Source organism: Amblyomma mixtum, chromosome 6 (genome assembly GCF_055824585.1).
Source record: "Amblyomma mixtum isolate Tamu chromosome 6, ASM5582458v1, whole genome shotgun sequence".
NCBI classification, from domain to species: Eukaryota; Metazoa; Arthropoda; class Arachnida; order Ixodida; family Ixodidae; genus Amblyomma; species Amblyomma mixtum.
The window spans coordinates 157,701,344-157,723,039 of record NC_143017.1 but is presented as its reverse complement, the minus strand read 5'-3'; the positions used below and the strand labels follow the sequence as shown (position 1 = coordinate 157,723,039).

At 47.3% G+C, this 21,696-nt stretch overlaps 1 protein-coding gene and 1 long non-coding RNA gene across 7 annotated transcripts in view; both read right to left on the bottom strand.

The window, feature by feature from the left end:
• Positions 1-21,696, bottom strand: part of cic (Putative transcription factor capicua) — a 72,730-nt gene that overhangs the window by 20,758 nt on the left and 30,276 nt on the right. For 4 of the 6 annotated variants that reach the window (XM_089549864.1, XM_089549868.1, XM_089549863.1 and 1 more), the window contains 10 exons: positions 14,849-15,156; positions 13,567-13,873; positions 11,425-11,521; positions 8,296-8,457; positions 6,748-6,812; positions 4,695-4,847; positions 3,241-3,399; positions 2,370-2,458; positions 1,328-1,917; positions 429-565 (listed from right to left, as the gene is read on the bottom strand). In XM_089549864.1, the coding sequence (XP_089405990.1) occupies positions 429-565; positions 1,328-1,917; positions 2,370-2,458; positions 3,241-3,399; positions 4,695-4,847; positions 6,748-6,812; positions 8,296-8,457; positions 11,425-11,521; positions 13,567-13,873; positions 14,849-15,156 (2,067 nt within the window). The remainder of the gene's footprint in view (positions 1-428; positions 566-1,327; positions 1,918-2,369; positions 2,459-3,240; positions 3,400-4,694; positions 4,848-6,747; positions 6,813-8,295; positions 8,458-11,424; positions 11,522-13,566; positions 13,874-14,848; positions 15,157-21,696) is intronic. The other 2 variants (XM_089549866.1, XM_089549869.1) reach the window with 2 other exon arrangements.
• Positions 18,259-21,489, bottom strand: LOC149340933 (uncharacterized). The gene is made up of 2 exons (XR_016283678.1): positions 20,659-21,489; positions 18,259-19,531 (listed from the first exon to the last, which is right to left on the bottom strand). It is a non-coding gene; the product is annotated as an uncharacterized LOC149340933 (long non-coding RNA).

Sequence of the window (21,696 nt, the reverse complement as noted above, 5' to 3'; positions counted from 1 at the left end):
GTTACCACATCAAATAATGCATTAATAAATAAGGTACAGTGGTGAGCAGCCTTGTCTAGAGCGCTCGGGCGGTGCACTTCCTTGCAAACAAATCCAGATTTTGTGGCAGCCTCTAGGGTCCAGCTGCAACGCTTGCACGGAAGTAGTGCCAGATAGCCTCGTAAACAAAGCAGGCACGAAAACTTTGCCCTGTAATGAGGGGCTGCTCTCTAATTTCGGTTTTGTTACCAAGTGCGCACTGCTCAAGCGCTCTAGACAAGGCTGCTCACCACTCTACTAAGTTTGTGTGCAGACGCAGCTGCAAGCAAGTTGTACTTAAACCAACGAACAAAGAGAGTTGGCACGAAGATACAACATGTGCAGGGGCCTGCAAACACATGGCACTTAATTAAAGCGTCTGTCATCTGCTGCCAATAGGGGTCCCCTACCTGTGGGTTTTGGCCGTTTACGGTAGGTCTGCACAAATGGAGATGACGGCAGAGATGCAGCTCCGGATGGAGACTCCTCTGGCTTGTACTCAGGCAGCTTGGCAAACTGGGCCTTGAAGTTCACTTCCTCCAACACCCTGGCAATATGAGGAAAGAAACTGCTTCTATCTCTCGGCATAAGAATACGTTCCAAACGCGATATGCTCTGACCTGACAATGTTTCGGGCCCCATATCGAACTTGTGGGACTTAGTAAACTGCCAAGGTAAATGCTACTGCTGCAGGACGATCAGCAGCTATTTGTCTGTTGCTTAGGAAATGTGGCTCGCTATCTCCAAACACATTAGGAAATGAGACAGGTGTTGGCCTATGTGCTGATTGTAAACAGCCACTGCTTTGCAAATTCTGGAATAGCCTTGCCAAGCTTGGTTTAGTTGCTTTAGGGCAATAGCACATCTGAAGAAGTCACCAGGTGAGGCAAAGCCAACTTCGCAGAGATGGGCGGCGCATTGAACAAGCTCTTCACGCGACTTTCAAATGACACTTCCACACAGAGCTCAAAGCAAGTTTCACAAAAGTACTGAAGCAAAGCACAAAGTAGGGTATCTACTGTGGCATGTACAGGCATAATTCAGTTTCAAAGACAAGAAATTCAGCTTCAAAGACTGTCACCGCTACTGAGAAGCACAACAGCAACAGCAGCAGCCTGTGTCCTGCATTCCCAATCACCATTAGGGCATGCACCCCTATCAATGCCTGGTTTTTTTGGCGGCATTATCTGGTCATTAGTACTTCCCACTCACGCCCTCCCATGAATATTAGCTCTCAAGTCTAGTGCAATGCAACGCTGCATAAAGCAGTGTTCTCCCTGCGCAACGACTGCAGTGACAGGCTACATACTTGTCCATTCCATCGTTGACGGTCCGTTTGAGCACCGATTTTTTAGTCTCCTTAGCTGGTGGCGCTGGATTAGCTGCAGGTGGTGGCGGTGGAGGCTCCTTGGCTGCCTGCTGCTGCTGCGACTGACTCTCGTTGCTCGGCGCAGCAGAGCTCTCCTCCCTGGGTGTAGCAGCACTCTCTTCCTTGCCCCCGTGGCCGCCCTCTTCAACTGGGGTCATAGGGGGCGGCCGCGGCAGCTGAGAGTGTGGCGGCTGACTAGCGTTGTCACTGAGATCTGTAAGGCAGGATGGCTCGGACGGCTCGGACGACAGGGACGCACTGCCACCACTCTTGCGTTGATGCAGCTGACCCGGGGCACGGCCCAGCTGGGCTGGCGTTGGCGCGAGGACGAACCGCTGCTGCTGCTGCTGCTGCAGCTGCCGCTGGGGGCTCGCCTCTCGTGAAGGCGTCGCTCCTTCGAGCACAGAGGCGGGCGAATATGTCTGCTCTAGTGGCATGGCCGGAGGTAGTCGCCACTGCTGCTGCTCCTCTAAGGTTGGTCGGAGAAGGCTAGCGCTGGCAGGACCACTGTCACGTGGGCTGGCGACAGGCTGCGCACAAGTCAAGTGTGAGCCCAAGATTCTTACAAAACAGCCTCAGTTTGTATGTTCAGCATATAATGTCATATGTAACAATACCAAGAATTCAGAAGGTTTGCATCCCACTACTCAAGACACTCAAAACCTGCCTTTAAATTGTAATTTGGGGGGTTTAACGTTCTGAAGAGACACATGGGCTATGAGGGATGCCGTAGCGGAGGGCTCCAGATTAATTTAGAACACATGGGGCTCTTTGTTGTGCGTTGACATTGCACAGCGCATGGGCACCTTTTGTGCTTCACCTCTAACAAAATGTGGACATGGAAGAGGGGTGTGGGTGAAGAGAGTTCATTTTGGAAGCATGCCCAAAACAAAGCTAGCACAAGTTTCCAGCTGTACACTTCAGCAGCGTCCCTCCCTCTTCCCTAGCTGCCTGTGCAGGGAAAGAAGGCAAACATTCTCACCATTCTCTCGCTAATCTCCAGAAGCCTCTTGGTTTTGCTAGCCTTCAGTGCCCTGTCAGGGGACAGCCCCCTGCTGAGCGGCTTGGTCTCTGTGAGTAAAAGACGACACGTCACGACAAAAAAATAAAAATAGCAGCACATAAGCCACACTCTAAAGACAGGCTGCACAACATGCCAAGACTGATTTGTTGCGAATAATGAATATTGCTTTGTGTTGGTAGGTGTATATCGCACCTATCACAGAAAATGCTGTGACCAAGTGCTGAAATCAAAACCCCATACAAAGACTTGCATTATTTTAATGATGTGATGCCCTGATGTGTAATTTTCAGATAACCTCTGATGACACCAGGGAGTGCAGCCATTCCTGTTGCTACGAAGCAATCTAAAACAAAACTTAGAAGATTTACATAGCACATCACGTAACTTTCAAATTAAAATTTTTCTTTACTGTTACATAGGAGCAGGTATGCTTGACAAAAAAAAAAAAAGAGACGTGTAGGAAATCCTTTACTGCTGGCATGAGACATGACTTGCAATAAATTCAAATAGGTGCTTGAAAAGAACTGCATGCTACTCTTTGCTGGATCTAGAAACAAGGAGTGTTTCTGCCATTTGCAATATAAGACTCCACCAACACCTGTGTGGTGCATGCTCAAATGGCTCCTCGCGCCAGTGACCTCACCGGTCACATGAAATCACAAGGCCAATAATGCACCAGCGATTTCACAGTCATGTGATGGCACATGACCAATCCCGTGACATGAGATGGTCACATGACATGTCACCTCAACAACGATCACGCCCATGCCATGAGTGTGCCACTAACAGCTTCGCTGTAAAAGCACTCATGTGCAGAGCATCCACTCACCAGACTCGGCCAAGTTTTCAGTGGAGGGAATCCTGGCTTCTGCACCGGGCGTAGCAGGTGATGCTACCAGGGCTTTAGACACGCGATGCGACGACCGTGGACTTGAGTCTAGCTTGGGTTCTGTGGGCGTCAGGTTGCCAGACTTCATGGACAACACCCCTGCAGCATTGTTCATGAAGCAAAACAAGGGGCTAGACACGTGGCCCACCTATAATGAAGCTTTGCATGTCACACATATGCATGGTACACACCTGACAGATGTAGACAGAGGTCAGTAGAATGCAAAGACGACTTTCTCCAAGGGGAATAGGGAACAAATTTATGTGGTTGCAGGAATCGAGCAACCCCCTCTCCACGCTTACAAGAATTGCTCCCATCAAGTACCTTATCACTTAGGTACCTTACAATGAATTTAAACTGCTTTGAAAGCTTTACCTGCTGAAATCAACAGCAGTTTGACAGTTAAACTCGATTGGTTTTAAGGGGCAGACAGGGGTCTTTGGGGCCAAAAAAATGCAATTTTCAGGAAGCATTTTCAAAATTTGCAGACCATATTCTACCTATCTATGAAGTTTTTCATTTGTTCAATAAAGTATCAGCTGTAGTACCAATTTATAACTGCAATTTACACCTCACCTCTGTTCGTTTTCCCTCATTTCCTCTAATGCAAATTTTTTACTGTTTGCAAGTTTACAAGAACGATATCTCAACAGCTAGTGCAGATAGGGCAACAATTGTTGCTGCAACATGTGCTAAATGATTAAAGCATATAATGTTGGGAGCAGATTTTTTAATTTATTTTTACAAAGTAATTGTACACTCTAATTTAGACTCCTTGTTAACAAATCCTATTAATACCGAACTTCCAAATGCGCCGTAGAACAACTTATATAGATGTAATCTGAAAAGTACTTCCAAAAATGCATTCCTAGCACTGTATACTAACTAGCCACATGTCAATAATGGTTTTCTGATGAGTCTCTTTCTGCTGTCTTTGCAAGCAAAGGAATGTAAATGTGTAATATCTTCGGAAATAACTGATATAGTGAAAAAGAGGTTACATATTTGAAATGAGCGAAAGATTGTGAATATGGCAGTGCGGTTTCATTACATTTGGCCCCAAAATTTCCTTTTCTTCCGAGCACCTGATGGGAAACTAGGTGTGTGCGAATTTTTCTTTTTAAGCAGATAGAGTAATAAAAACTGGCTGCAAATAGAATCGAATATCCTTGAGTAGGTCAAATACTGAGAAAGACAGTTTCACTTAAAAGATAAATGCGTTTTCACCCAAATACAACGAGGGATGGAGCAGTGCATTGCTGTGAAACACATATGACTTGCTAGTAGTGGCTCATCTCTGGGCACCAGGAAAACAGCGCACACAGCCCGGTGAAGGCACAGCGCCACGGTACAAAGTCGTTCCACCAGTGCTGTTGGAGGAGTGTGCCACTCACCCGTGAAAAAGGGTGACACGCGCGACCGAGCCGGCGAAGAGGCGAGGGGCGAGCTGGTTGGGGGCGTGCCACCAGAAGAGGCCATAGATTTGAAGCCAAGCGGTGTTGTCATTGAGGGAGGGGTTAGCATGGCCAGCGGGGAGCCTCGACCATCTGCAAGCGGGAGCCCAGTGAGAGGTGCATGCAATGATATGATAATAACCTACCACTGCAGCATGGCAGATTTTCATGAGTTAGTGGCTGGCTAAAAAAAAGAAAATGGAGGCGTGCTTTGCTGCCAGCAGCAGTTATAAGCATAAAGTGTTATAGCTTAGCACGGTTTGCCACTATCCAGTCCACTTGCCACTTGTGGTAAGTGCTAGTGCCCCCTACAAGTCGCTTGGCATTCTGTGCTACAATGCGAAGAGGTGATGGTAGCATTGTGACAGCAGTAGTACCGCTTTCCACAAATGGCATGTAGCTCGGCATCACGTACTACAGTAGACTCCCTTTAAAATGAACTTGAAGGGACCAGAAAATATATAAATATATCTGTCTTATCAAAAGTTCATCTCAAAACGAAAGTGACCCCCCCCCAAAGAAAAATGTGAGCATGCTAAGTAGGTACATCCATATATATGTTACATAAAAACAGTGACTAATGTAGCCTTTCAGAGACACAATAACTGAAAATACAGCATTTATTGCACTATGCACACAGTGAGCTAAGACAGACCATGAATCAAGCTCATGTTGTCCTACTTGAAAATGACGTTGCTCTAGTTTTCTCACTGTACCGCACAGCAGTTGGTATTTGCGTGCATGTGTTGTACCCTCCAGCCAGCTCCAAGCACCAAGAAGGTACCCATGTGAAGCTCTCTTACCTCGCTCCTTCCGCAGCATAGCTATTACCAAGTCCACAAGCAGGCACACAACGTGCCTTTCCATATAACCACTGGTAATGTGCACAGCGTGATAACACGTGTTGCAACACTTGCAACACAACAGAGTTTTTAAGGATCAAGTCAACGCATGGATGCACTTTGCGCATATGCACCTTTCAGTTTGGAAAAAAGCAATGTGCAGCACGTGACATGTGTGCAATGCCGAGATTTCGTAAATGTCAGATCTCTGTGTCAGCGCAGCTGCGATGGCTCTCTGCCTTTACTGCACCGGCAAGGAAGCTCTCCACAAGAAAGCGCCCAGCCACAAGATGTCTTCCACACAGTTTTACGCAAAGGTACATAGAAGCCATCTAGTCGGGGTGTGCTTCCTTGTGTACAGCATTTTATATAGTTTCTTCTTTCCCCAACAGTCACGCGGACACCCTGCAAGTACCACTGGCGGGGTCACTGCGACCTGCAGTTGCTGCAAAAGTTCACCTTCACCAAAGGACACTCGGAACAGTTCATCTTAAGGGGTTTCTTTTTAGACATTGAGACTTGTGGAAAACGAAGCAAATGGCCTGACAATGTTCATCTTATCCGAGGATTCGTCTTAAGTGAGTTTTCATAACAGGAGTCAACTGCACAATGCAAAAAAGTGATAGTGGCCCTGTGATAAGGCTAGTGTCACCTAGAGGGCAAGTGGCTCGCCAACCTGTGCAGCACAAAATGCAAAAAAATCTACAATCTTTATTCTTGTTGCTTAAATTGCAAAATTCAGCGAGAGCTGGGTAAACATTGTCAGATTTTTTAAACGAATGCCCATTATTCCACTACCTTAACCCTCTTCTTTACAGAATGAACCAGGTGTCTCCACCAACTGTGCAACTGTTACCACAGTTTTACTTGCCTGATGTGACTAACCTGCCTGATGTGACTAAGAAAAATAGTGTTTTAGCTTCTTTCCCACAACCTGCACTAGTTTATTCTAACAAGTGAGCCTTGTTAAGGTGGGGCACCCTTAATAATACTGAATGCCAACACCCTGAAAGTTGACAGATCTGGCTGCTGACTTCATACTAATTCAGTACTAAGGCATTAAACATGCAGTTAGAATGTTATTGAGGACAGCATGGTGAATATGTCCAGAAAAGAGTTTCTCCGCTACAGAACTAAAAGCAAGTGCATACCTTTGCTTGGAATGACACAACGAATCTTTGGAGTATTCGGAGAAGCAGATGGTGAAATGGTGCATCTGGAAGAAAAAAAAATAAAGAAAATGTGACAATTACACTCAGTCATCTGCCTCCCCTGTGACAGCGATTTCCTGATAGCGAGCAAGATAAGTGCAAGGCCTAAAATTCTGTTCGAGTGAATCAAAGTTTCTTGTGACTTGACAGATCGTAGCGATTGACTTAGCCTTACAGATTGGGACGTGGGGGTGTTAACATGGTGCAGAAGGGTTAATACACTCGCTTCCAATAAAGAAGTCGAGACATTTGCGATGTGAAAACCACAGCAACTTCATCATTTTTTTTGCTTGTAGCAAAGGATGCTTTCAGCACATGGGACCGTATGTCTCCCGACCCATGCTGCCCCACTTCGGACACTAGATCTGCACAAATATTACTGTGACACACACACACACATACACACACACATAAAAAATTAACATTTTAGTTACCATGCTGCAAGCAGAATGGAAAACAAAAAATTGATCGATGATTACGGTACTCCCTAATGCAAAATTTCAGCGCAGCTTGATTTTGCGGCATATTGAGGTAGAAAACAAGAGCCACGAGATAGTTCCCCAACAAAGTCCAAAATATTGCAGAAGTCCGAATCATCGGAGTGAGAAAAACCAGTGGCTACAGTATGGTTTGCAGACTTCTGCCATTCAAAGCAGGAGTGAGTACCTAATGTTCAGGTTCTAGTCCCTCTTTGTGCTGTGGCCGCCCTTCCTCAGCACATACGTATGCACAATGGGCTGGTGCTGGGCAAGGATACCCGTTTGCTTTTGAGTAACACCCGGCATCTGCGCTAAGGGACTTCTTTCTGTGGTATCGGACCCTTCGGAAATGAAACCCTTTTAGGGTTGCCTTCCTCTCATCAGCACAATCACCACAGCAAGGGCAGAATGGTATATTCGGGCCTTCGTCAGCAAGGTCACTAGGTCACTTTGGGGGCACCATGTCAAACAAATGGCATTCTTTAAATGAAAAGAATGCCAAGCACTATGTGATGCTGAATCACAACAGCTACATTCACCTTTAACGAAAGTGCAGCCTTCTTTAAAAATGTACACCTAAAGGGGGTTTGATTCTTGGCCGTGCAATAGGGCTACCTAGCCCTGCTGAATGCCCCAAGCTTTGGAGAGCTGAGGATGGAAGTTCCTCCCCCTTTCAAGGAATTTTGAAAGCTGAAGATGCCAGATGAGCCGCATTGCATGGCTCCGAAGCAAAAAACAGTGTGCTGTATATTTTTGACAAAGGCTGTAGACATGGAGTAGGCAAGGCATGTTTGAAAACTAAGCTTCATGTGCGTAATGTTTCCTGATAAATTTTTGTGGATTCTTAATTATGCCTTCACCAAATTTCAAGTTCTCCAGCACGAAAAATCAAGGGCCCTATGCATAGCGGCACTCAAGTTGGCAGGCTGCTTCTGGGTCATGCCACTCCCAGTGTGCCAAAGTGGCACGGACCAAGTAGATGGCGATAATGCAAGGCAGTGCCACATACCTTTCGGGCAAGATGAGGCACTGGGCGCTCGGGGAGGGTAGCATCCGAGGTGACGAGGAGATGGGGGACTCGGCAGGAGTGAGCTGAATCTGAGGAGCCTGCAGCGTGCTCGCTGCATCCACTATGACGCTCTGCAGCGATGGACTGTGTGGCGATGAAACCCTGAATGTTATTGTTTACCACAGAAAGAGAAGGGAAAGAGAAAAAGAAAACAAAATTATAAAGATACGGCTTCATGTCCCCCAAGTACCCATCAGGAGACAAGACAAAACCTGGCCTTTTCAGTATGCCGTATGTACCAACATGCTGGATGCCTTTTGCCCCTCTTATCAGAGACTTTTAGCTGAACGGGTTTACGGCCAGCCAAGCAGAGCAGACGGACACCACTGAGCATGCACAGAACGCCGAGGTGGCCAGTGAGTTTAAGGTGCTGCGCACTCTCCCACTTCTCTGGTCATCCCAGCGGAGCGCCCCATTGAGCAAGCGCCATCAGCATTGAAACATCATTGTGCACGTACATGGTGCAAGCATGCCTGCAAGCGAAGAAGCCGTGCAAGCGGATCGTTGCTTTCTACGGAAGCGTTCTCGCACATTCTTGCATGACTTTTTGCCACTTCTGCACTCCACTTCGTCGAGGTGACAGTCATAGCAGTGATGTGTGTCCCTGCCCGACAAACACCAAGATGCCACTGCAACCTCAGCAATAATACAGTGCGGCTTACAAGCGACAAGCAATCCACCATGCCAAGTCAGAAAATAATGTCGCTGCTAGGTGGAAGTTAGATGAGTCAGAAAACTGCGCAAGGGAATCGTGAAAACAAAGAAGCAAGATCTTTGCATGTGCTGCCACATGCAGTTCCTTTCGTGGACCAAAAAAGTCCAGACAATACCCAGCTGTTGAAGAGGCAGTTCGAAATTGAGTTCACGACCAAAGAAGTAGGGTCATGAAATGGATGAAAATGGATGAAAAATTTCACGAAACGGAACAGCCTGAGCCTAAGGCGATGCAAGACCGTATTCCAAAGGTTGCCCAAAGCATACGATGAGAAACAACGCACGTTTATGCACTAAGTGAGAGACCTGAGGGCAAGACATTTGTTCCTGCTTGGTCAAATCGACAATGTCGATCAGACTCCGGTCTGGTTTGACATGCCCAGCAAGAGAACCGTGTCCAGGAAAGGGGACCGCCAGGATCGCCTGCTGACCACAGGCAGAGCGAACAACTTTTCCGCGGTCATGCTGTGCTGCACTGCAGATGGGCACAAGCTACCACCCTTTCTTCTGTTCAAGAGGAAATCGATGCCGACCACGGAAACATTCCCACCTAAAGTTATTGTGTGGGTTAATGAACTTACGTTAGCGGACACTGGACACTGCGGGCAGACTGACACCTGTTCTACAGCTGCTGGACGTGGCGCCGAACAAGCCGTTCAAAGACCGCATCGGTGTGTTCTACACTGAATGGCTCCAACAGGAAAACCTGAAGACACTGACAGGGTGGCTGAAGCACACTTCTTCGAACAAAGTGGCACAATGGGTCAACGAAGACTGTTATGGGCTACCATCGACATGGTCTGTGCAGCATTTTTCACATGCAGAATCTTGGAACCGCTTCCGACGGCCAGCAGAAGCGGTGGCTCACAAGATGGCAATGACTGTGACTGTGTCCTTCTCACCAGCGACGAAAAGTCGCGATGTTTCGTGGTCAAATAAATGTTTCTTTGTGTGACTCGGTCTTCTGAAAAACTTACTGGCGAGCTAGGGCTGAAGGGTGAGGCAGAGTCGACTTATCATCGCCAGTCTGGCTACGCCCACTGCAGTGCAAAGGCCTCTCCCATATCTCTCCAATTAACCCTGTCCTGTGCCAGCTGTTGCCACCCTATCCCCACAAACTAATTACCCTACCATCTGATTCAGAGTAAAATTTTTATTTTTTGCCTAGGGAGGTTGCGAATTGGGGGGTGACTTATAATTGGCAATATATGGTATTTACAGCTGCATGGCCACAGTTCACTACTCACGGTGTGTACAAAGAGTAGAATCGGCCCTAAATACTTGGTGTGTACAAAGAGTAGATCGAGGCGTAATAAATGATTAAGAATATCAGCCTCTCCTGCACCACTACTATATCACGGGTTTAAGCCAATCAAAATAAACGAAATGGCCCATAGGCAAATGTAATTTCGCCACCTGAAGGTGGAAGGAAATCAATAAGGGATGCTACTATAGCGACCCACAGCCGGGTGAACGGGCCCGGGGAGACTCCCCTGATCTCCCCTGGGAAGTAGCGGAAAGAATGGGCAAATGGGTGGGATAAATGGTTGTAGGGAATGGGTTGGGACAATGGATGGGAATGGGGATAGCGAGTTTTTTGTTCAGATCCTTCGATTATCTCGACTGGTGTGTACAGTGCAATTGGCGTTCATGACATCGGCGATGCACAGGCCGCGCATGCATGATCACCCCGACGTCAGTGATATGCTGGCTGCATGCCGCCGCTCACTGCTCCCCTGTATGTACAGCGTGACAAGCGATCGCTGAGCCAGCGATGTGCAGAACATGTGCCGCCGCTCCCTGCTCACAGTGCATAAACCACGGCATCAGCAATGTATGGGCAGCACTTAGTCCTCGAGGGCATGGTCGCGGTTCCCACTTTCGTATCATCCATAGTGGCGTTAGAGCGTGCCATTGTACACAATGCACTCTGGATATTTTTATGAATTCGTATCAACTGTGTTCGTATCATCAAGGTTCTACTGTAATACTCAGACAACGCTCAAGAGTTTTATAATAGTGCCCAATTGTAGCTGCAACAAGCTCTACGTCTCCAGCTCATTTAATCGAAATCTTAATTACAATCTCAACTACTTCACTACAATGAGCTTCCATCGTATTCATAACATTCAGCAACAGAAACAGCAATTAAAGAAAAAGTCTGTCCAATACTTTTTGCACTTCTCTTAAACTGACGCAACCATGGCAGTTCTGTTGTTACAGGACCAGCCACCACTGACGGATGAGTAGTAATGCAGCTATAGAAGACTACATTTAACTCTCTCTCCTTCCCAATACAAAATGACACCCTGCAGACTGCAAACACGAGCCAGACAAGTTTCTGCAGCCACTCACACAATTGGAGGGGATGCCAAGACCTTGCCGACAGCTGTTGTGTTGGGTGTACCAAGCTGAATACTGCCGGAGGGAAGGGCCATCTGCAGCACTCCTCCTGCACCACGATCCAAATAACAGGCTATTGAGTATGAACTGAACAACAGCAGGTCAAGATGATGCTTCAGTAAGAGATCTCTTTGTAATAACTGATCACAATCAGAGACGACCGTATTCGTGCTAATCATGACCACTTCTTTCATGTGGAAGTAGTCATCAGCTTGACTTGGGCCACTGCTGTGATACCATTCATGTGCATGCACTATTCCACTGTTTCACTGACATCCGCCTTACTTCTTTCGCCTTAGTCATCACCAAATCTCGATGATGGTGAATTTTTATGCCGCAAAGGCACCTGGGCCAGAGAGCACCACAGCACAAGGTGTTTTTCGTCTATTCAAGGCGGGGAAAAGGCCAGTTTCCCAAAATTTCATCCTTAAGAAGCGGAGCACCAGGCCAGGGGAAAGCTTGTACCCACTGTATCACTGGTGGGTACCCGGCGGCGCTGGGGATCGAACCCCGCACCTACCACATGCGAGGCATCATCACATTTTGTCACCCTGTACCTTCCCACTCAGGTGGCACAGTCAGGATAACAGCATGCACTCTTTACTACAAGTCAACACACCAATGCTTTAGTGCTGTTTCATGGCTTGCAACCTATGAACTGCACAAGGTGCTTCTATGTTCACCTCCTACTCAACAGTTTTACCGTATTTATGCACGTAATGAGCCCACTCGCACAAAGAACCCATCCCTCACTTTTGTCGTTGAGAATTTAAGCATTTTTTATAACTTTGCTAAAAAAACATGGACCTAACAATCACAGCCAGTGTTCAGTATGTTCGATTGATCCTGTCACAAGTGACTGGCGCTGCTGACTATCACAAAATTGTCAGATTGCGCTGTGATACAGCAAAAGCTCGTTAATTCAACCCATATTAATTTGGAAATCTGTGGACAATTTGTACCGTCAGCAAGGTCCCAGCCAACGCCTATGTAAGTCTATGGCGTCTATGGCCTCGCGTGTGCTCTCCAGCCAATCAGCGGCCCGAAAACGGCCGTCAGAAAACCAGCAAGGGTAGTTGTTGCTTGAGCAATGCAGTTTTGTGATGGCACAAAATGCGCATGAAAAAACAAGCTTCTAAACAAGCCCCAAATGGTGGCAATAAGCTGGCTGCTTCGCTCATGGTGAGCGCGGAAGTTTGAACAAATTCTGCCTGTCTGAGGGGCATTTTTTGGCTTCCGTAGTATTATGAAAATTGGCTTCTGTAGTATTATAAAAGTCTATTTTTTTATATCATTTCCCGATTTCAAAAATGCATTTCTCTCTTTAAGCAATTCTCTAGCCATTTTTTCTAAAAACCATTCTCAGATCCACATCTGGCCTTAAAGGTGCACTGAAGAGGAATCTGAACTTGTCTTTTTTGCCGCGGGAACTCGATCTACACGTTCCTAGCATTCTTAGAAACTGCGACTTATTGCCCTGTGTGGCCAATTTCCCTAATTAAATCGAATTAACGTCTGGCTCCCGCCCCCTTTTTTTTAATTCTGCCTCGTACGGTGGGCGGAGTCGACCAACGCGTGGAGTGCCTTTCACCCAGTCCCGTGGCGGCTTGCCGCTCTGCCATCGGCGGAGTAATACGTAGTAGTCCGTAGTAGCAAATAGTCCGCGCGTATTTTTATTTCTGCGGGCTTATTTTGCGGCTATATTATCTGCGAATGAAACTATTTATTCATGGAAACCTAAAAAACAAACTAAAGCGAAAGCAAAGCCTCCACGGAGCTGGCTGAAAGGCACTTCACGCGTTGGTCGACTCTGCCCACCGTACCGGGAGAATTAAAAAAAAAGGACGGGAGCCAGACGTTAACTCGATTTAATTAGGGAAATCGGCCATACAGGGCAATAAATTGCAGTTTCTAAGAATGCTAGGAATGTGTAGATCGAGTTCCCGCGGCAAAAAGACAAGTTCAGAATCCTCTTCAGTGCACCTTTAAGATTCCGATTTCAAATTTCGTTTGATTAAACTGGCCTCCTCCAGATTGCACAGGAAATCTTAAGTGCACACGAACCAAGCCAAGGAGTACACATGCGACACTGACCTTTGACCCCTACGGATGCAGGCTGAACAGTGATGGAAGGCAGCAGGTACTGGACCTGCGTGTTGGCTGTCGGGAGCTGCATGGGTCTCATGATGCCCCCTGGGCCCTTGGGTGGGCTGGCGCTGAAGGGTGGGCCCCTCAGCACAAGCCCTGCCAGGTCAGCACTGCCCTCGGCCCGGCCCAGAGATGGGCTCAGGATGGCATACTGCGTAGCTGCTGCCGAAGAAGGCGGGACTAGGAGTGCATGGCGCATGCCACCTTCCAGGCCCACAGGAGGCTTGGACGCTATTGGACGCAGAGGGGACACCTGCGGTACGGTCGCACGGAAAGAGGTTGCCATGTGGCGCGTGCTCTGCTGCTCAGTGGGACTGCGGAAAACACAGCTGACTACCGACAGTCAATGCTCAAAAGACCAAACATGTGTCTGAATTATGCGCAAATCGAAATAAGGGCAGCCATTAAAATTAGTGGTGTTCAAACATTAAAATTTTTCAATACAAATCAAATATGAATACAGTAAAAGCTCGTCAATTTGAACCCAGTTAATTTGGAAATCCTGGTAATTTTAACCGCCAGTTTGGTCCTGGCCAGCACCCATGCAAGTCCATGGTGGGTCTCACGCCAGCTAATTCGAACATGCTCCCGAAGGCAGGCCATGTCGATATAACCGGCGTGGCAAGAGATCATTGAAACAGCCCTTCTGAAGACTTGAATTCCATGCTGCAGTCACTCGCATACTTTCACGTGCGTGAAACCCTCTCATCAAGATGCATATTAATGAAGCCCATGAACAGTAGCACCAAGTCTAAAACTGTCACCTTCACCTGTAGCATTTCTGGCGGGCAAGTGAACATATGTTTGTGGCTGAATCCATCATTTTTTAATGAAAAAAATCTTTAAAAACTGGACATGGTGCTAGAAAAGAACAACCTCACCACACACAAAAAATTATCAGTGTAACCAAAAATGTCAGCTTACAGTAGACCACAGCTACTGGGCAAAGGAAAGAAACAAATATGGATTAGTTGTAACTGATTTTGCAGGTATAAATCCATCAAAGTTACTGAAGCCGCATTCCTCCAAGGCTTAGTGGTCACAACATTGTGAGTTTCTGTTCCTCTGTCTGCCAGCTAAACACCACCACTGAAAACTTTATGTGCTGCAGCTTTCTTAAAGTCCCGAAGAGAAAAGTATTTCAGTTTTAAGACAAGGTTCACAGTGAGTCTCGTAAAATGCTGCCACCATGCTTTTCATGCTTCAAGGAATCTATCCGGGTGCTCACAGATTCACGTGGCCTTTCTTCCGAACCCAGGCTACGCTTGCTGGGCGACTGGACACCCTTGAATACGGCGCCCGTGGGGTGAAAGGCTGTAGCGGCACCGAGAGGCCGTGGAGCAGCTGGCGGTGTGGCCTCAAGCAGCGGCAGAGGCTCCCTCATGATGGGCGTCGGCCTGTGGGTGCCCTCGGCCAGAGGTGCACCAGCTCCCAGAGGAGACAGGCGAGGCGAGGCATCCGAGGCCCCTCCTCCCTCCGAATCACTTTCCGCTACTCGCTCCTTGCACTGCAGGTCAATGACAGGCTCACCATCGCCTACAAAGGGGGCAGGGGAGGTGTGAACAATTACAAAGATGGCAACACATGTTAACACTAATTGAAGTCCACCTCTCAACCACAGGACTTCATAAAACAGAAAGGAAGACTTGCAAGGCACTGGCATCCATCAAATTTATTCGATTCTAGTGAGCATATTTTTTTTTTTCGGAAAAAAAAAATCTAAAAATGACATACGCATTATAATTGAGTACAGAAATGAAACTACCCCACCATCACCCTATTGTCATTAGCATGGCAATATGGTGGCTTGGTATTTTTTTTTGTGCATTGATATTGCCTTCCCCAGTGCTGATCAAATGTTTACAGGAATCCCACAAGGTGGAGTAAATTTGTAAGGGAGCAAATTACTCATTGGTATCCACCTAAGCACTGCCATATGGCTCCAAAGGAAAGCTATGCAGCTTCCACAGAAACTTCCTAGTTTAAAAAAAAAAAAATTCGTCCTAGTCCGGGGTTCGAACCCAGGACCATCGATTCACCGCAACAGTCACTCTACCAACTGAGCTATCCGGGACGGCTAGCATACGGTAGGGCAAAAGCAAATTGCTCAATAGCTCGAAGTGGGAACAGTGCTGGTCAAAAGTTTAGGCGAGTACCGTACAGTGGGACCTCGATTATACGACGTTCAGGGGACCGCGCGAAACCGTCGTATAATCCGGGTGTCGTATAATCGCAAATAAAGCGTGATATTTTTTAACGTCTGAACTTCGTCATCTTTTCTTCTTTTTTTTTTTTCGGAACACAAATGCAGCACATTTTTGCCGGCAGAGGGCTAGTCTTCAACAAACAAGATAAAATGGCCGTTGAGGCTGCCCTGAGCAGCAGGGCAGCGGCTCTCGCGAGGTTTTCTTGATAGATGGAAAGATTAAGGCCCACCAGTTATCGACTGGCTAAAGTGCGGCTAAAGTGTGCCTACCGTATTTACTCGATTCTAAGCACCCCCTTTTTTTCACGATCGCGATGCCCAAAGTAAGAGGGGGTGCTTAGATTCGAAAAATCTAAACCGACCCCCCCCCCCCGCCATCTGTCTTGTAGTGTCGGAACGCAGCAACACAAAAAGCGCCCTGGACACCGCTGTCCTCGCCCTAGACAGACACCGCTGTCCTCGCCCGCTTATCTGTTTTTTCAGCAGCGTCCGCCGCATTTGTTGCTGGGACCGGCGTCTTATCTTTTCTCTTTATCTTTCCTCTGATATTTTAACCCTCCTCTATCTGCACTTGGCAGCGGTGGTGGCTTGGCTCGAGCCAGTAGGCAGGCCTGTGCAATTTCCTTTTCATCCTTCTCTCAGTCACAACAACAACAATGCGCAGGGCGCGCCTCCTCGGGACTCCGACTGCACAGGCTCGACGAAAAACAGAGCAAGTGCACTTGGCGGCCTCGGCAACGCTATCTTCCGCGCAAAAAAGGGGGTGCTTAGAATCGCGAAAATATGGCACATTCCGGCCTGCGTTTGCTGACGACCTTTTTTGACGGACGGTACGAGCCAGACGTCGTACAAAGCGGGGTCCTACTAAAATTTGCGTCGTATAACTGAGGTTTTTAATGCATTGTCTCTATGGGGGTTTTGCCGGGACCGCACCAATTCGTCGTAAAATGTGGGTCGTCGCATGACCGGGGGACGTATAATCAAGGTTCCACTGTATTTACTCGCATAATGATCGCACTTTTTTTTTTTTTTTCAAAAAATTGACGCAAAAATTTAGGGGTGCGATCATTACGCGGGGTAAACTTAACAAAATATTTTTGAGCCCTGAAAACGCAAACAAGTTGCAGGTCAGACTACCCTTGTCACTCGGGCGCGCTACACACGGTTACGCCGCTAAACGCGGTTATCGCGAACCGAGCTCGGCGATCTCGGCTTACGTCGTTAACCGAGAAGATAGAGCGCGAAAAGCGCACGAGCTGGCCCGCTTCAAGAACATACTTTCTTCGCACTAAATCATGTTCCAAGAGCAACACATCAAAATAGGCAGTGTGTATAGCGCTGCGCGCCGGCGATTTTATGCAGCCTTCGATCTCGTCCGACGGCGCAGCCACAACGTATACCTACAACAGCAACGTCCCGCGGCGCTTGAGCTACGCATTTTGCTACCATTCCGCCGAAAAATGTGCCGTCCAGCCGTATCGTTAAAGTATGCGACAAATTCGGAACGCTAGCAGCACCAGATTCCGCGAGCTTACCGCAATGATGCCGCCCGCGAGCGCGGCGGACGACGGCGCTCTGTACTCCCTAGTCGTCACAGGCCTAACTTGTTTCGTATTGAAGCCACAGTGGACGGCACTTTTGAACTGACCAACACTATAATGAATGTTCTACTTATAGTGCTGCCTTATTGACAACCTAATTGTTTCATATTAAAAGAAATATATACGATCGATTTCAGCGACGCCTCAGCAGCGGAGCTGGCGTGCAAGCAGATCAGGTTACTCACGCTGCAACGCAGCTGCGAACGTAAAACTAGCTTGTATCGCAGTTATTACTCCTAGCAGCAACTCGGTACATGCCAGCGATCCTCAAGGAGGATTCATTTTTGATGTTCCCGTATCCCAGGGCTTATTATTTACGAGAACACTAAATAATCACCGCGTCCCTTCGTTGCACCGCAACCCAGAACGGTGGCGAGCCTTGCGACAATGGCGAGCCTTGCGACAACGGCGAACCGTGATTGGAGATTACTGCAGTTAAGGGGGGACATGGGTCTTAGAGCATTTTTTTTTTATTTACAGACCAAATGCAATGAAACTGCACATACTTATTCAGTTTTTTCTGCTGATTTCAAATATGCAATTTGCTTAGTTTTAGACCAATTAGTTGCTGAGATATTAATATATAGCATGCCATTGTCTGCTGAAACAATAGAAAAGAAATGGGCCACCAGAAATTTAATTTTAATGTGTGGGTAGATACTACAATGTGTGAGGAATGCAACGCTGGAAGCAGTTTTTCAATTTTTTGTCTGTGTGGACAAATGGGCTTAAAGGGATGCTGAAAGGTTTCCCAAAAAAATTGAGTGAAGAGATGCACTTTACAGTTTTCCACCCTCGGAATTCGAATTTCTCATCGAAATTAGGCAAGAGAAAGCGCAAACCTATTTTATTTTGGCGAAAAGTGCCGCAGCAGCCTCGAGCCAGCTCGCGCGCCTCGTTGCCGCCTGTGATTGGCTGGGCGCCTCGTGACGTAAACACTGGCGTTGGCTCGGTGAGCCCGGCTCGGTCGCCGCCGATGTAGTACATGAAGCGCGGCGCGCGGTGTTCCGGTTGTTGGTTTGATGCTTATATCACGATGGAACACATCGAAGATTACCAGGAGGATCTTGGCGTCATCCCCTACATGTACGAACCAATCGCAAAGAGCAAACCGCTCCAAGGAAGCAACGATGCTGGCGCGAGCGGTGCTTTTGGCTTGAACAAAAGCGAAGCGTCAGCATCTCCACGTGTTGGAAATGTCCATTGGTAAGCATACTTTTCTAGCCAAACTTCATTCACAGATACAATAAATTAATTTTGAAGCGAGAAAATGTAGTATAGCACTGCTCCACGAAATTTTCCTAATGCAATGTAAGCGGGATGCGATCGTCGGCATTGTTGTCTTGCCGCTTGTCGGTGCTGCCGCAAATCTGCTTGTAATCCACACAGACCATTAACAAGCGCAAGAAGTTATTAGGCTCTTTTTGCACGCAAATTTTATGCTGGCATCGCTTCATGGTCGCTGCGTGCCGGCTCGGTTCATAACACACGCGAAAGACAGAAGTTCGCGGCGCTTTGTGGCAGAACTCGTCGAGGTGACAAACGTGCGCCTTCCGTTCTGCGTGCCAAGATGGGATCTGGCAGTAAATTGAAATCCTTGTTTAGGCGAGTTGCTTCATACTGCAAGCCCTTGTAGGAATATCTCCATCCGTTTGCGGCCGCCTTTATCGCGCTGTTCTCGATGGCCTCGTGCTGCAACCAAGCAGGGCGAATCGCAAGGCTGGCTGTAGCACACGTGGCGCACAATTATATAATATTATTATTAATGTATGAAGCCATGCTGCACTCGGCAATTTTTTACGACTGCATGTGTTATTATAAACGTATTCCTGGCAGAACACTTTACTGGTATTGGCTGCATTAGAACTTGAACAGACTTGTCAGCCTTGTCAGCACTTTTAGAAAAGTTCGATGCAGGGTCCTCAGCAGCATCTGCCAGTGGCATTCGACTTGTTGCACAGTCCTGATTTGTATTGCCGTTTGGTGTGGATTCTTGACTGCCTGGTGGTGTGCAGCCTCCAGGTGTGATGTCATTTTCCATGCACTCTTCATTTGCACTCTCGTCTGGTGCGCAGTCTTGATCTTGCAGCAGTTCAGCAAGAAACTGAAAGGCATAAGCCACATGATGTTATTGTTCCAAACAGAACAAAAGTGTTCTTCAGTATGAGTAAAATCTGCTGGTTTATTTCATAAACCATTTTGTTGATTGGCGAGCTCCGTGCGAAGTGAGATCATTTATTATATACCAGGTGTTCCTCTAGAAGGTCCAAAATTTATTTTAAAAAATGGGTAACTAACCTTGTATTAATTTTATACTTGGGGCTATATTGGGGGATACGGCAGACACCAGTAATAGGCAGAAGGCTTCCATTAGCTCACTAAAATGCATATCTTAATTAAGTTTTTATTTTCATATCATGTTGTATTTCATATTATGTTGTATTTGCAGATTTGGAGCACCTCCTGCAAATACTATAGCCAAGCAAAAAAGATCACTTTAAAAACCCTGACAGGCAACTTCAAGCGCTAACACAGAATCAGCGGCCGCGTCCGACGTAGATCGCTCAAAAAAAAAAAAAGTGTGCGCTTTGGGGCCGGACTGCAAGCGCCATGACTGCGCACATTGGGCGCTGACGAGGCTGCTATCAGCCAGGCCCCAGGCGAAACCAAATTCAAAACGAAACGCCGCGCGCCCGTATACCAGAAACATGTGCAAACAGTTTTCTCGGCGCTCCGACCACGAAGAAAAATGTGCCGCATACTACTCCCTATGTTCTCGCCACTGAGGGCTACGCATGAATCCTAGAATATCTGAGCTCCAACATAACTGAGTAAAGAGTCTGCATATAACGTCTTTTCACGTGCTCGCTTACCGAACGAAGTTCTCTGCTCACGCGCGGCGCGCAGTCTCCGGTTGTGAGGCGCACTTCGCGTCGCTCCACCTCTTGCAGTATTAATAGCAGTTTAACGATTTTTACTCAGCCAAAAAATTTAGGGCCGAGTTCTGATATGAGTAATGCTGTACGAGATGCATGATGCATGCCTGCAAGCATAACAGCTAAGCACTTATTTTGTAAGCTGCAGTTTGCTGCCGTCCTGACATTCTCATTCCAGCGCCGTTCATCTCACTGCTACCGGAAGTCTTGCATCCACGAAATTACGCGCCATACACTACACAGAACACAGGTTCGCGCAGTCAAATTCTCATAGAGTTAATACACAAATTCTTACCTCGAGCTTCCTCCTTTTCGCGAAAGCTGGCCTCGGTGGCGGTGACGAGCTCTGTGCGCGAAGACAGACGGTATTGCGCTGGGTTTCAGTCCAGCTGACTTTGTTGACAGGCCCAATGAACGCATTATCGACAGGCTATGGTTATAGTCTTCATCACGAAAGTGGTCAGAGCATAGCACTGTAGTCTTTGAGGGCTTGAAATCCCTTCGCTTCACAGCAGCGACCCACCTCGCGGAAAGCTTCTTATTTTGCGGGAAATTATGAAAGACTACATCGTCGCGGCCGCTGGTGTTAGTGCAGCCGAAGGCTGCGCAGAACGTCGGCATGATGGTCCACCGCTTCACTCGATGCTGCCCACGTTTCTGTACGTCACCACAAACATAAAAAAGCACAAATACAGGAACACACGGCAGATCGAAGCAGCTTACGATGGCACGCACGCAGAAACAAGCACGGTCGCGGAGGCTGCGTGGCGACGGAACACCAATGTTTACGTCACCACCCCACGGTTTCCGGTTTCGGCTCGCATCGTCAGGGTCATCAGCAGCGCTCGGCGGACAGCGGGGGGCGGAGCTACCGCGCAATTTTAAACGGCGATTACGTCGCTCCTAAGTGATTAATCTGCAAAAAAATTTCACCCGCATGATTTTTAAGGTTCCCACATCCATACGTGAGCATCTTAATCAATTCGAAAATCTCTTCAGCTTCCCTTTAATAGTTAGTTTTCAAGTGAGCTGACCAGACATACAGTGCCAGAAAACATGACACACATGAAACTAACTATTAAGCCCACTTGTCCACACGGACAAAAAACTGAAAACTGCTTCCAGCGTTGCATTCCTCACACATTGTAGTATCTACCCACACATTAAAATTAAATTCCTGGTGGCCCATTTCTTTTCTATTGTTTCAGCAGACAATGGCATGATATATATAATATCTAAGGAACTAATTGGCCTAGAAATAAACAAATTGCATATTTGAAATCAGCAGAAAAAACTGAACAAGTCTGTGCAGTTTCATTGCATTTGGTCTGTA